The 13,705-nt window shown below is 49.8% G+C and overlaps 1 protein-coding gene across 4 annotated transcripts in view; it reads right to left on the reverse strand.

Moving 5' to 3' along the window:
* Positions 1 to 9,175: 9,175 nt before the first annotated feature.
* Positions 9,176 to 13,705, reverse strand: part of dac (dachshund family transcription factor) — a 186,063-nt gene continuing 181,533 nt past the window's right edge. For all 4 annotated transcript variants that reach the window (XM_011649960.2, XM_011649959.2, XM_011649957.2 and 1 more), the window contains 2 exons: positions 12,624 to 12,710; positions 9,176 to 10,893 (listed from right to left, as the gene is read on the reverse strand). In XM_011649960.2, the coding sequence (XP_011648262.2) occupies positions 10,841 to 10,893; positions 12,624 to 12,710 (140 nt within the window). In that variant the 3' untranslated portion in view covers positions 9,176 to 10,840. The remainder of the gene's footprint in view (positions 10,894 to 12,623; positions 12,711 to 13,705) is intronic.

Raw genomic sequence — 13,705 nt, forward strand, 5'->3', positions numbered from 1 at the left:
CTGGTAATTTCCGAAACGTGAGAATCCGCGCGCACGACGATCCGACGATCGGAGAATCGAGCCGCGCGCGGCTTTAATTGCGAATGCAAATCCAGCGCGAGTCCAAGCGGACCAAGTGGAAGCGACCTACGGCTGTGGGGGCGCCGTGGAAGATCCGACGACGGGGCCCAATTCTATTGTCTGATCTAGGATCTCCACTTAAGCGAAGTAATTGATAGATCCCTCTAGATGGGTGAAGGGAGGGATCGAGGAATGACAGGTTACAGGGGCCCCGGGGATGCCGGGTTCGCACGACCCTACTTCGCTGCCGTGTTATTAGTTAATTCTTACAATTACTCGTCGTCCCTGTGGTTATTCCATTACCGTATAACTCTCTCGTAGATCACCTGGACTTCTCCTTCCCTCCGCACGGGCTCATCCGAGCCGACACACACACGAGGGATGACCGCCGCCGCCGCCGCCGCCATCGCGATGATTGTCGGACGACATCGCGTTGTTGCACGATTCAGTTCCTGGCGCGGGCCGATCGGCGATCTGATACCTTTTAACTCGCTTCCGCGTGCGACGACAGCCCGGTATGCGCGGCATCCCCGCGTTTGATCGCGTAATTACACCCGGCCCATTGTTACTTTCAAAATTTTTCATCACAATTTTTAGATAAAAACACAAACGTCTATAATAGCGTCGGTGTTACAAATATTTACATCACGTATTCTCGATTGGATCTTTAACTCTCAGACGTGACGCGCCCTTTTTCATAGATTTTGCGCATCTTTTATCGGGTGTACAGCCGGATCGAGAGACGAGAGTGGTTTTGCATAGCAGAACCGTAGAAGAGAAGAGCAGCAACTCCGACGTGTAATCCGACGTCTTATACAACGCGCGCGCATGATAATAAATTGAATACTGACGACTAATCTTACGTACTCTTCGTCACGAGAAAATGAGAGAGAGAGAGAGAGAGAGAGAGAGAGAGAGAGAGAGAGAGAACGAGCTGACGGTGTTTACATTCAATTGAGACAGAAAAATAATAGGCGCGCGCACACAAAGTCATATGAAAATCGGGCTGCCTCGCGCAAATGTATGTTATTATCTATGCGCCTACTCTGAATATCCCGTGCGATAAATAGAATTAATTTCTGAAAAAGAGGAAAATAATTAGGCACATCGAGGGAAACGTAATGCGCGCGCGAGGTAAATGTAGCATGGCGATTTAATCTAGCCCACAAAGTCAGTGGCGGATCGTGAGACTTGTCCGACGTCTTAATTGTAGTGTAATGCTCGTTGTGCGTTAATGGTGTGAATGAACCGAGCATTTTAATTACCGAGGAGACGAAAGGAAGCACAACGATCTGCGCTCTCTCTCTCTCTCTCTCTCTCTCTCTCTCTCTCTCCTTCCGCGTTCGCCGCGCCTCTCGTGACCTACGTTAATCAGAACGACGATTAAAGCTCCTTACCTCACCAGTGGAAATTGCCCGATGGCGAGAGAACTGGATTCGTGCGAGTTTTGCATACATTCTACGATTCGACGGGTTTTCGGTCCACGTTGCATTCGCACGGCAGCCAGCCGGGCGGACGCGCGCGCGGAGAAAATAATTAGGAAATTAATGAAAAGCGGGCGTTACAATTTATCCGCGACGTGCGCGGGTGCCTTCCCGCGGTAATTAGATACATTACCCTTTTCACGCACGTGGCTTATGAGAGAGAGGCGAATATCGCGCGCGGGCGCGGGCGCGATATGATTGGCAGAAAATAGGCTGCGGGAATTAACGAGGAGAGGCGAGAGGAAGGCGCGAATTTCTCCCTTTTCTTTTCTTTTTTTTTTCGCCCTCTTTCCTCCCTTCCCTTCTTGCGCGAGTTATACGCATGTAAGAGACGCTAAACGACTGTCGATCGTTTATTACGTGACGTACGATGACGAGAGCGAGCGAGCGAGAGAGAGAGAGAGAGAGAGAGAGAGAGAGAGAGAGAGAGAGAGAGAGAGAGAGAAGCGAAGGCTGCCATGCTCATCGTCTCCTCGACGTCGATCAGATCACGATCGCGCCGCGTACACCCGTTTTTTCCATCGGTGGCGCCCCGGAGACCTTGACAAGAAGCGGGCGCCTCTTCTTGCGGCCTCTTCTTCTTCTTCATCGCGCCGGGTCCATGTTTCGAGCCCGGGTACACGCAAGAATGCGGCGCGATCGGTGAAGTGTGTGGGCAAAGCAGCGCGTGTTACACCTCGGCTCGTAACGATCGCCGGATGTGGTCGGCGCTTATAATCGGGGCCAGACGGAAAAATCTCTTCCGTGAGAAACTCACTTCCAGCGGCCGGTCTCTACGTGTTTTCGCCGAGAGCCCTTCCGCTCTTGTCTCATCTTTCTGCAAACTGCACGACCCGCACGACGGACCCCGCGTTACATTGACGAGCGTGCGATGTAAGCCGCGGTCGCAAAGTTCCGAGTTCTTTGCATCTCCTTCTTCGCCTTCCCTTCCCTCTTTTGATATTTCGCGGCGATAAGTCCCGTCCCATTTCTTCGCTATCGTCCGCGCGTTTCGGCAATAAGATCTTAACTCGGAAACGGAACGAATCGTCGGAGCTTCGAATTTTCTGCGGCGTATAATTGACCGTTTTTCGCGGTGAACCGAATATCCCGGTAACCGCGGGCCTCTTCCCCGGAAGGGCAAAGACGACGGGAAAGAGTGGCGACCGAGGGAGAGAAAGGTTGAAATCGGTGGGACGCGCACGGCGGGGGAGGCAAGGGAATGTGGATCGAGCCGCGAGGGCTCTTTCGAGTTTTGAATAAATTTGCATTGCCATCCCGCCCTCGTGCCGCATTCCAAGCGAGTTAGTTTAGCGAGCGTTCTTCTAGCGTAAGACTCGTTTTGCCATGTTGTACGCGCATGTGTGTGTGTGCGACCGTTTCTGTACGCTCTCGCATCCCGAGGTGCCGCACCCTGCCGTACAAAGGAACGGGACGAAGGAATTTATTTCCATCGCGGTGCAACGTCGCTCTGTCGACGTCTGTATGCGTGTCGACGTCGCGGCAAAGCGACGTCGTCGCTCGTCTAGACGCTACACGATCGCCCATTACGCCTGGTAAAAAACGACGACAAACCATGGACATTCGTCCATCCCAGATCGCCATTTCCATTTAGCGAACGTAGCTCCGTCTGAGAAACGCTGGAGTTTTTGATATTAAAGTTCTTCGTTAACGTAACGACAAAGAATCGGAACGAGTAAAGATCGTGAGGGAAGTTTCTCGGGGGGGGGGGGGGAGGGGAGGAATATATCTAAAGCGGAGAAACTTGAGTCTCGAGTACGTTGTACGTTTCATTAGGTAGGCGAAACGACGTTCCTCGCTCGGTGTCGGATGCATTGATTTTCGTTTATCCGCCTCTCTCGTCCCGCCGCCGTCTCGGCGAGTCCCTTCTGCCCGTGAACACCCCCCTAGGGGAGGGATGTTTCGTTATTTAAACAGATTAGCGATACGGCGGTCCCGGGAGAGCATCTTATGTGTTTCCGATGCGGTCCTCGTTCCAGAAAATTAATCCTTCTTGGAGTCCTGTCGTCCAAAATATCCTCCTCAGACACATTTAGAGTTTGAACGATATGCTGTCTGAACTGCATTTTGCAATCTGATTTGCATTTTGTTAATCTGAATGCATTTCGCGAACGATGCGAAACGAATTAGAAACTATATAATAAATATTTTCTAGAAAATCAGAACGTTTTTATAATAACAAAGTAAAATTATTTTTTATTAAACATTTATCATATTTACTACTTTTTAAAACAGATAAAATAAATGGCAATTATATTTCTGTAATAAAACGTAATATTTTTAACGGTAAATTGTTGTCTCTTCTCTTCTTGCCAGGCTTTCAATTACGGAGTCGCGATGAGCTGCAGCAATCTCGAGGATGCGAGGGAACGATTGCGGAAACCACCTAAAAAAAATGGACGTGCCGGTGATGCGGCGAATAATTATTCGATACTCAGGTACCGAATTGACGCTGTCGAAAAGTGCTTCTCCCCTCGGCCCTTTAATGGTTTCCGTCAAGGTCTCCGCGGTTTCCAGCGCACGAAGTTTCGCCGAAACTACGTCGGGCATAAGAGGATCGTTCCCGAGCCAGAATCGGCTCTCGGAACCAATTCTCTAATACAAATTCATGAACGTCCTAGCGTTTACCCTCTATTAGAGGGAAGCGCAATCAAAACGGACTCCTCGATGGACGACGGCGGGATCCGACCAGCTGTAAATCAAACTACGAAATTCCTCGTGTCTACTCGCGCCGCGTGTTGGGAAGTGTTGAGCATGGACGGAACCCGTGCTCCATCTCCTCGCCATCCATCCCTCTCCCTCTCGGACTCTCTCGGTCGCTCTCGGGACGCGCAAGGGTGTAATTATGCGTCCGTAGGTCCGAGCCAATCGCAAAAGGGCCCTTCGAAGACGCTCTTGGCGTGTCCGCGCGCTCGATTCCCGCTCGTTCTCGCGCGTCGAAAATGTCTTCGTCCTCGACGATGGCCCCCTACGAGAGAGAGAGAGCACGCTCCTCCGCTTCGAACCATGACCGAAATAGTGTAAAACTAAGGATTCTCTTCCGCTCGTTTACACTCGGATCGGTAGATAACGAGGAGTCTCGGACGACCTTCGACATTCTGGCCTTTCGCCCCCGGAGGAAAAGCTCGCTCACAGCGAGAATCCGCGTTCCTGCAAACCTGCGTTCGGTTGATCCGAATTTTTTATTCGAGTCGCACGGACGCGCATCGGGACGCGAGATAGAGGCGCGAAGACGTGGACGTGGTGTGTACCGAGGCACCGAGGCGTCGAATTACCGAAGGATTTATCTTCGGTCGCAAGACTTCGAGACGCTGCCCGAAGTCACGCTGTCCCCCTCCTCCTCTGCCACCTCGTCCCCGTCATAAGTTCAGCGCCAGGGTTCAGCGTGGACGCGCGCGCGCGCGCGTACACGGGACGATTCATCTCGTCCCGTCTCGACACTCTGATTACTGGTTTCATGCTCGTGCAAAAGAATCGAACCCCTGCTGCCTCATGTCTCATCGCTGCGCCCCGTTACGCGCGCTCGCTCCGCTCGCTCCCCCGTGCCGTTTTTGCATTTAGTCTCTTCGCGGAAGCGTAAATTAACTCCTTTGAGATTTTTTTGCTCGCCCTCTCACTTAGATACGGCACTTAAGGCTATCGGGCGAGAGAAGCCCGAAGCTCCTTGTGCGCCGCAACCCAGCGCCGGGGTAACAACGCCGGCTATTCTGACGCCCTTCACCGCCTGACGTTACAAAGTGTGTGTTTTACCTCGCGCGTTGCACACGGCATTGTGTATCCCGCGCGTATCCCCGATCTGCCTGTCAAAGTGTTATTCTTAAAAATTCTCATTCCCGCGGTACGCGAGATGCATTTCGGACAATTTTGTCGAGGATGAGTCGAAAAAACGAGAGACGCTCGTAGAGCGTCTCTCATGGTTATTAACGAGGTATGCGCTGCAAAGACCATTCAGATTTTTAAATAAAATTTCAACCAGTTCAATTCCCTCGACGCGCGCTTTATAGAGAAAAAAATGTGTTTGTTTTATGTATGGCGACGCCTCAGAAAGCACTGAGAACGACGGGCTTCGATGCTCTCGCCTCCCGCGAATTTGTGCTTCGTTTTTTCCCCGGCGTCGTCCCCATTGGTTCGTGAGATACGAACGTCTCTTCGGGGCGGACACGCCGGAGGTTCAGTAAGAGCGTTTAGCATAATTCGAGGACGTTGCGAGGGTCCCAGCGCTGCTCGCCTGGTCGCTCGCTCGCTCGCTCGCTGCCGACAAAAATGCCTTGTTTTGCTCCGCTTAACTCTCCTCGTTAGTCGCGGTGACATCTTGACGAAAGGGCAGGCCGGAAAATAAGAACGGTGAAAAACGGCCGCGAAGAATCCCGTGGGAGTCTCGTGTTTTCCGCGCGGATAAGGCTTTAATTAAAATTAACATCGTCGAGTTGCTGAAAAATATTATTCTCCTGATTCCGTGTTAATAAAAAATTCAAATAATAAAAAATTTTTTATTGATCCACTTTTTGTTGTAAAGAAATCACTTAATTCCAAACTTTAATTACAAGTTGCACAGTTACCTGGATGTTGAATCTTAAACACTTCTCATTATTCTTTCTAAAATAATTGTTATTAATTTATACAGCTTATCATTAAGTTTTTAGTTGAAGGAACATCCTATGATTCTAGGGTAAATTTTATAATATTTTATGATCATTTTAGTAGTAACGCTCGTGATAGCATTTGTTATGAAAAGGAACAAATACGTCCGTACACAAACGGAGTAATACGAATCGTAAAGGGATCGTTGCGACTCTAATTAGAACACTCTGCCGTTTCCGTCGGACGAATTAAAGCTAATCGCTCGTGACGGGAAGACAGGCGAGGTGCGTTTTCTCGCAGAAAGAAGTAAGAGGGAGAGCTGAGAAATAAAGACGCTAAAACGCGGAAGGAGCACGCGGAAGGGCGAGGGGTGAAAGAAAGATACGACCCTTCGGGGGTCGTGAAAAAAAAAGTTGCCGAGTACGAAATTAGTCGTACTCGCGGTGAGGAAGAGCATTAGACACGCCCCGAGGTCTCGGCCCCCGCTTTCGCGAGCGCAGTCCCGTTTTATTCGATAATTATGCAAATGCCGGAATGATTGTCGGGCAATATGTCCTCAGAATAAAAGTACCGGGCCGAAGCAATTCGGTTATCTTTATGATTTCGGGTCGTCGTCGAAGGGCGGCGAAGAAGAGGGAAACGTGGCGAAACCAGAAATCCAGACGGGAGGGAGAGGGGAGACGGCTCGTCAATCCTCGGCGACAAGAGTCAAGCCCTTCATTTGCATCGAAACACGGCCCTCTGGCTTCGCCTTCTTACGATGACGAATACGATGACGCATTGTGATCAGCGTCGTTATTTTAACGGCAAAGAAATACGTTCCAAGATTGCATTTCTGCATCGTTGCGTAAATCTCCGATCGAAATATCACATATATAGTTACAGCTCAGAAGAGGATAAAAAATATTTGAGATATAAGGGCTGCTTTCACGAATGGAAAATAATGTGAAACCGGTGCGCAGGTAAATCATACTTGGTACTTACCTCACATTCGGACCAATTGATCGAATATCAGAGTATCAGAGTATCAATTATTGTCCCTAATTGGATATTCCCTGCAATTGCCCTCGAGTTTTAGTTTTCGACGCGATTCGTCTCGATTCCATTGACGCTGTAGCCAGCCGCTCAGCATCGACAATGAAATGAAAACGTCTAATTAACGCGCAGGAATGGGCAATTAAGACATCGACACAGCGATCTCGCTATATGACTGATTCAATTAAGGAGCCTTCTGGTGCCTCGTCGAGGCGTGCTTGTGCTGTATTATCGTTATATTTACTATTAAAATATATTCCTCGCGCCGAAAGGGAGGAGCCTGTCTCGACCAATGGGCTCTCGTCGCGTGCCTCGGGCCGTTACGGAATCTGCAAATTGATAAGAATACATCGCCGTACCCTTCATTAGCCTTCCCCCCGCGCCTCCGTTCGAGCGAAGATGTCGGACGCGGAATACATTTTTATTCGCACCCAGGGTGATCGCCTTATCGCGCCGTTCTTGTCGTTATCTTTAAAGGCCGTGGCAATTTGTCTATTCCCTAGAAATGATCTGACACGCGTACGATGCGGGAAACACGTGTACGCTTTACGCGCTTCGACGAGCTGAAAAACGGAGTAACTTTGATCCATTAACCACGGAGGAAATCTTTCCTCAGGTGTGAGGAGAGAGAAAGAGTAAAATACCTTCCCGATAAGGGAAATTTATAAAATAAATGTAGCATGAGAACATAAGACGCACCTCCGAAATCGAGAATGTAGGACGGAGATCTTTTAGGATGTGCCAGAGGAGAGTAATTAAATGGAAGAAGTCCAATTTACAATAACAACTATTTATTTATAGGTAATAATGCTGAATTACAATGAATACACTTCTTGCCTCGATACTAGATTGTATAAGTCCAGTTGCGAAATCGGCGTCACTAGTCATCATCGCCGTGACTCGCAGTGTGGCGACGACAGAGTTCACTCCCCCCTACCCCCTCCCACTCCATTTCCATTTCCGCACCGTAAATATCTTGCACATCCCCTCTTTCCCGCACGTCATTTTCATTTTTCACCTTCAATTCAGTATCGTTTTTCTCGACCGAGAGCCGCACACGCTGCACGCTTTGATGTTCACCTCGTCGCACCGGAAACCAAACGATTTGAAATATATTCGCAATTCATTATTTCGGGTCTCATCTACAGTGCATGTTTATGAATCGTGCCGACAGCCATCAATGTTGCTTGACTCGAGAGAGAAACCGATTCGCGAGATCGGTCGCCCCGTCAATCTCTGTTCTCGAAATTTAATTTGTACTATTTGATGTCGGCCAAAGTTTTTCGTTGCGATCGGCGTTGTCAATTATATGAGAGTCATCTTCGCGATTCTCGGTCGTGAAGAACGTCACTTGAACGCGCGAATCGTGTCAACCCCCTCGGCCACCCTCCGACCACTCTCTTCCTCCCACCCACCCTCCGTTCACTTCGGTTCAATCGGTAGCGGCGATGGCAAATACGGATCAGCTATCGGTGGTTAAATTTTCGTTTCTCTACGTTTAGCATCGTCTTAACGGGCTTTAGCTGATACGATACTAGACACTATGATTATGTGAACTTTACAACACAAGAACCTTACGGCAAAAGACTTTGTACATGGATCTTAAATACGGGGACCGCCCCCGGGGAAATATCCTTGGTGCCTTTCTCGCTCTCTGTATCGCGCGCTTTTCGCAGGGTCCGTCGGAGTATTCATTTCCTCTCTCGCTCTGCCTCTCTCTTTTTCCTCATTCCAAATATTCTCGCACGCGTTAAGAACGCGTGTCGCACCAAAGAAATATTTCGCCGATATTCTTGGACGGTCAACGCAAACGCGGGACACACGCAATATGGATTAGACTTACTTGTTTCGGTAGTAACTAAGTTATTTATATAAATAAGGTGTTACGATTTAAGACGCTAGGAGAGAATTCTCCGTTGTTTCCGTTTTTTTTATCAGACATTTACACACACACACACACACACACACACACACACACACACACACACACACACACACACACACACACACACACACACACACACGCACACACACACACACACACACACACTCACATACACTCACACACATCCATACATATGCGTACTCGTGAGACTCTTTCAGTTCTCTTTTTCTCCTTGTCTTTCCCTCTCTCGCAATCTCTCTTTCTCTCTCTCTCTCTCTCTCTCTCTCTCTCTCTTTATATTTATCATTCGCCTTTTCTTTCTTTCATTTACTCGTTTATTTTCTCGTCGCGTCATTCTTTCTCTCTCTTCCCTCCTCTCTTTCTCTCTCTCCCTCCCTCTCTCATTTTTCTATGATACAGCACTCGAATCGCGGCTCTAATTTCGTTCCACGTCGAATCCAGAAGAGATTCGCTCGTCAATTTTCACGCTCTTACGCGCATTTTACAAAAAGCCGGCGCGTTTCTCGGCGCTGCGACAGCGTTTTCTCTTGAAAATCGTCGCGACAGCCTCGATACGATCGATGCCGCTGAAGACGCCGATTCCGGGCCGAATCGAATGGGCCATTCGCGCGATGAAAGGGCCCGCGATTCGATATTCGTTTCGCAGTGGCGATCGGACCGGGCCTCGCGCCGCCGCGGCGACGTATATAATATTAATAATGATAATAATACTCGAAATCGGCGCGCCTGACGATGCGCGCGACGACGGCGTGGCACGCCCGATCGCCTGTGGAGTCCCTTAAAAACGATTATCTAATTAATTCGCTCGATAATTAGGAGATAGGTACCTCTAGGAACGCATGCACTCACGCACGCACTCTCCAGCAGTCTTTAGAAATATGCCTCTCTTATCTCCCTCTCGTCCCCCTTTCTCTCTCTCTCTCTCTCTCTCTCTCGCTCTCTCTCTCTCTCTCCCTTTCTCTCTTCCTTCATTCTCGATTTTTTTTTTACTGTCCCGCCTACTGATCCGCGATCGTCTCGGTACCGCGAGAGTCACGCAATGTCCTGATCATTACCCACGGGTGTAATCGATGGTACATGGTGCATTTAGAGAATATCTCTCTTTTCGGGGTTCCGCCGTCGTCGGACGAACGACGCGACCCCACGATCGCGCCGCAAATCGGGAGAGATCGGCGAATATCGCGTCGTTGATATGTGTGCGGATCGGTCCGACCGGACCGATCCCGATTCGAGGGCCCCGATTATCCCCCACCTTCCCCCCTTCCCTCCCCGAGTCACTCTCGCGAGCAAACGCGGCTGATCTCTCAGCTCTGTACAAACGTGTGAAAAGCCGCGCGCGCGCGCGCGCGCTCATTCGTTCGTCGAAATCGAATCTGCCAGCGGAAGCATCTCGCTCGTACGATTCTGTCCGGGGAGAGAGATTTATGTCTCTCAACGATAAGATACTCCCGTAGCCTTCTCGATACTCCCCCGGCATTCGCACTGTCTTTCGCCGAGAGTTGTACATAAGTCTCCGCGGGCACTTGCGCGCGCGCGAGAGATCGTCACTCGGAGTTCTCTTGCTCTTCCTTCGTCGAGACCGATACACGTTTTCTTCTCGCGGTCCTCATCGTCACGATTCCATTCCTTCCTGCTCGCGTCTCCTTGTGCGCGAGTCCGCTCTCCTCCGTCGTTTCGAATTGTGCTCCCTACTTCTTCGTCCGATCGATCATTCGCTTCGGCTGCTCGCTGCACGATCTGCCTGCTGCCCCCGCCTACCGTCGTCCGGCCTCTTCTAGGTCGCGCTCGTAAACAGAACGGAGTTCTTGTAGTAACCCGTCCGCGACTCTGAAACAAAAGCAAATCGCAGGTGCACTCTGGAGTTCGCGGATATCTATCTCTTCGATTGGCGTGGCCGCGATAATGAATTTCACCTATCCGGATAACGCGAAACGTCGCGCGAACGTTTGGCGTCTTCAGGCGTCTCTCGCAAAAAAATGGTGGCGGCGCGCGAAATGAGAATGAGACGGGCTCGTACATTGCGATCGCTAAATTTAGATCTTACAGCGTCGGAGTATCGTCCGTCCGTAGAGCATGAGAGTGTTAGGCGTGTCGCGACTCTTAATGGGAATACGAGAGAGGGAATGGATGTCTCGCGGATGAAGATGCATGCGGGAGATGAATGGTCGTGGGCGTAATTCCGCTACGGCAGGGAGCTCGGGGGTTTCGGATGTGGTGTTGGATGCGCCTTCGGTGCCGTTGCGATACGGTGAAGGTGGACCAGCTGGGTCATTCGATGATCGTTCGTCGGGAAGAAGGCGCCGCTCACTAATTATCGTTGGCTCTCGAGACGCAGATGAACGCGGGAGGGACGCGGGAGGGACGCACGAGGGACGCGCGAGGTGGATGAAGAGATGGACGAACCGAGAGTCGAGAAAAAGGGTGAAAGGGGATGGGGAGGAGAGAGAGAGGGGGGCGAGGGGACTGGGGGGCAGAGAAGTCGAGACGCGTACGCACACGTTCGTAAATACGAGACCGGCCGAGTCATCGGCCTTAGCGCGGCCTTTGTGATCGAGCCGCCACTCTACTTTTTATCGAACTGTCGCTTATGATTGAAAATCACTATACCTTAATAGTCCGCGTGATTCGGTTTACTCGTCTCTCCGCGCCCGCACTATCGTCCGGGCCGCTTCAATCTGCCCGCCCTGGCGCATCATTTTATTTCATTCAACACGCGTGTTTTAATAATATTTTATTCTTTTCTCATACATACATATACATACATAATGTAGCCGCGCTCGGTGAAACGAGAAAGCTCGAACAGTTGAGCTTTAATGACAAAATAATTACATAATACGCTTAATTGTTAAGTTTTTCTGATGAAAGACAAAGTTGACAACCGATCGCTTTTGCTCTTTGGAGAAATGCTATTTCATCACTTTAATTTTTCTTGCGACAAATTTGTGAGTAACATTACCGTCGATAAAAAGCTCTCCGGGCCAAGATGTGGGAGTTGATTTTGCAAGGACGTTGCCAATTAAGAGCAGACTTGTTAATTCCTTTCGGAAGCCCCCGAGAGGGTGGGCGGGCGGGCGAAAAACGATTATTTACGTGCAACGTCACGCCGGCCGGGGCCTTGGAGCATCGAAATCGCGCTACGGATATAGTTTTTGCGCGAGTTGGAAACTTCCTTCGGACAAGTTTCCACGGAGGAGAGCGAGGCCAAGTTTCGAATATGCCGGGCTATGCCGCTGACGCCTTTGCAAGAACCGCCGCCTCGCCCACCCTCCCTCGAGACGCGACCGCCCCTGAAGAGTTTCTAATTAAAGATCCGAACTTTATTCCATATAGCAAGAAATCGCTCTACGCGTACTGCACGAAAAGCGCGCTCTCCGAATCCGAGAACTTGAGGAGGAAACGCTCCGAAATTATACGAATATAAGTACGATCGTATATTTATAAAAAATATCGTTTATATCGCGATGACAACAAAAAAACGCATAAATAAAAAAAAAACTATCGTTTAAATTAAGTACACATGCGTGGCGACGTGTATTTCGCGCTTTAATATGACGCACCTTGAAGAGGAGACTTAACTTGGTCCCTCTCGGCTGCTTGGTGCTGCCGCGATTTTCTCTCGAGTTCGAGCTCCTGCACCAGCGATTCTGCAACAAAAGAGAAAAAAGCATACGAAATTGAAAAAACGACCGAATGATAAAACAACACACACACGCGCGCGCGCGCGCGCGCGCACACACACACACACACACACACACACACACACACACACACACACACACACACACACACACACACAAAGAGTGTGACATCGTGCGATGTGGCTGCGTGTGGCAAAGTATTTATAATACAGCATTTACAGTATAGCCTACATAATACAATGCTGTTCCGCTGTGTAATCAACGCGCATAATGTAGTCTCACTAGCGTTCCCGGCTTAAGATTAATATCGGCGTTCGGATAACGCGCTCCGCTGCCTCGACAGCGTTGAAGGAATCGCCTCGAGGAGAGAAGTCCGTCGGCTCGCAACGCGCACGGACGGCGGGAACGACGCGCGGATTCGACGAGGCGTGAACCACGCGCGCGAAGGATGAAACGAAGCGGTAATTAGTGCAAAACCGGCAGCTACCGTCAGCCGCGCGCGCAAAAGGGGGATGGAAAAGGGACGGGCGGGATAACGGGCGAAGGCAGGCGTGAAAGGGCCGTCGCGGGTTTGCTCACTGAATTTCGCAAGGATTAGGGTGAAAACTGGAAAATGTCCCTTTAATGATATCGCGCCGAATTAACCGCGGGCACACGCGTCTCGCCCCCTCGTCATTTCCTGCCCTTCCGAGCGGTTTTATGCAACGGATACTTAAAACGGCTTGCTGAAAATTATGCTCATTTCATTCATTTCGCGAAGTTACATCGTCGGAACAGATCGCGAGTTTTAATTTTCATAATTTTTATTTGTAAATTAAAAAAAAAAAATCGAGCGTAAGAATATCATCGTAATGGATGACTGTTTCAGGAGAGACTTTGTTTTGAATCATTTGTAATTATTAGTAAAACAAATGGAATTCTCTTCAGGCAGAGGATTAAACGAAAGAAACGTGGAGCGTCACGAAGGGACGCGGATCTGATCGGTAAGCGTGAAATGGCAC

The sequence above is a fragment of the Pogonomyrmex barbatus genome, unplaced genomic scaffold, assembly GCF_055798465.1.
Source record: "Pogonomyrmex barbatus isolate J1 unplaced genomic scaffold, ASM5579846v1 scaffold1, whole genome shotgun sequence".
In the NCBI taxonomy this organism is placed as follows: domain Eukaryota; kingdom Metazoa; phylum Arthropoda; class Insecta; order Hymenoptera; family Formicidae; genus Pogonomyrmex; species Pogonomyrmex barbatus.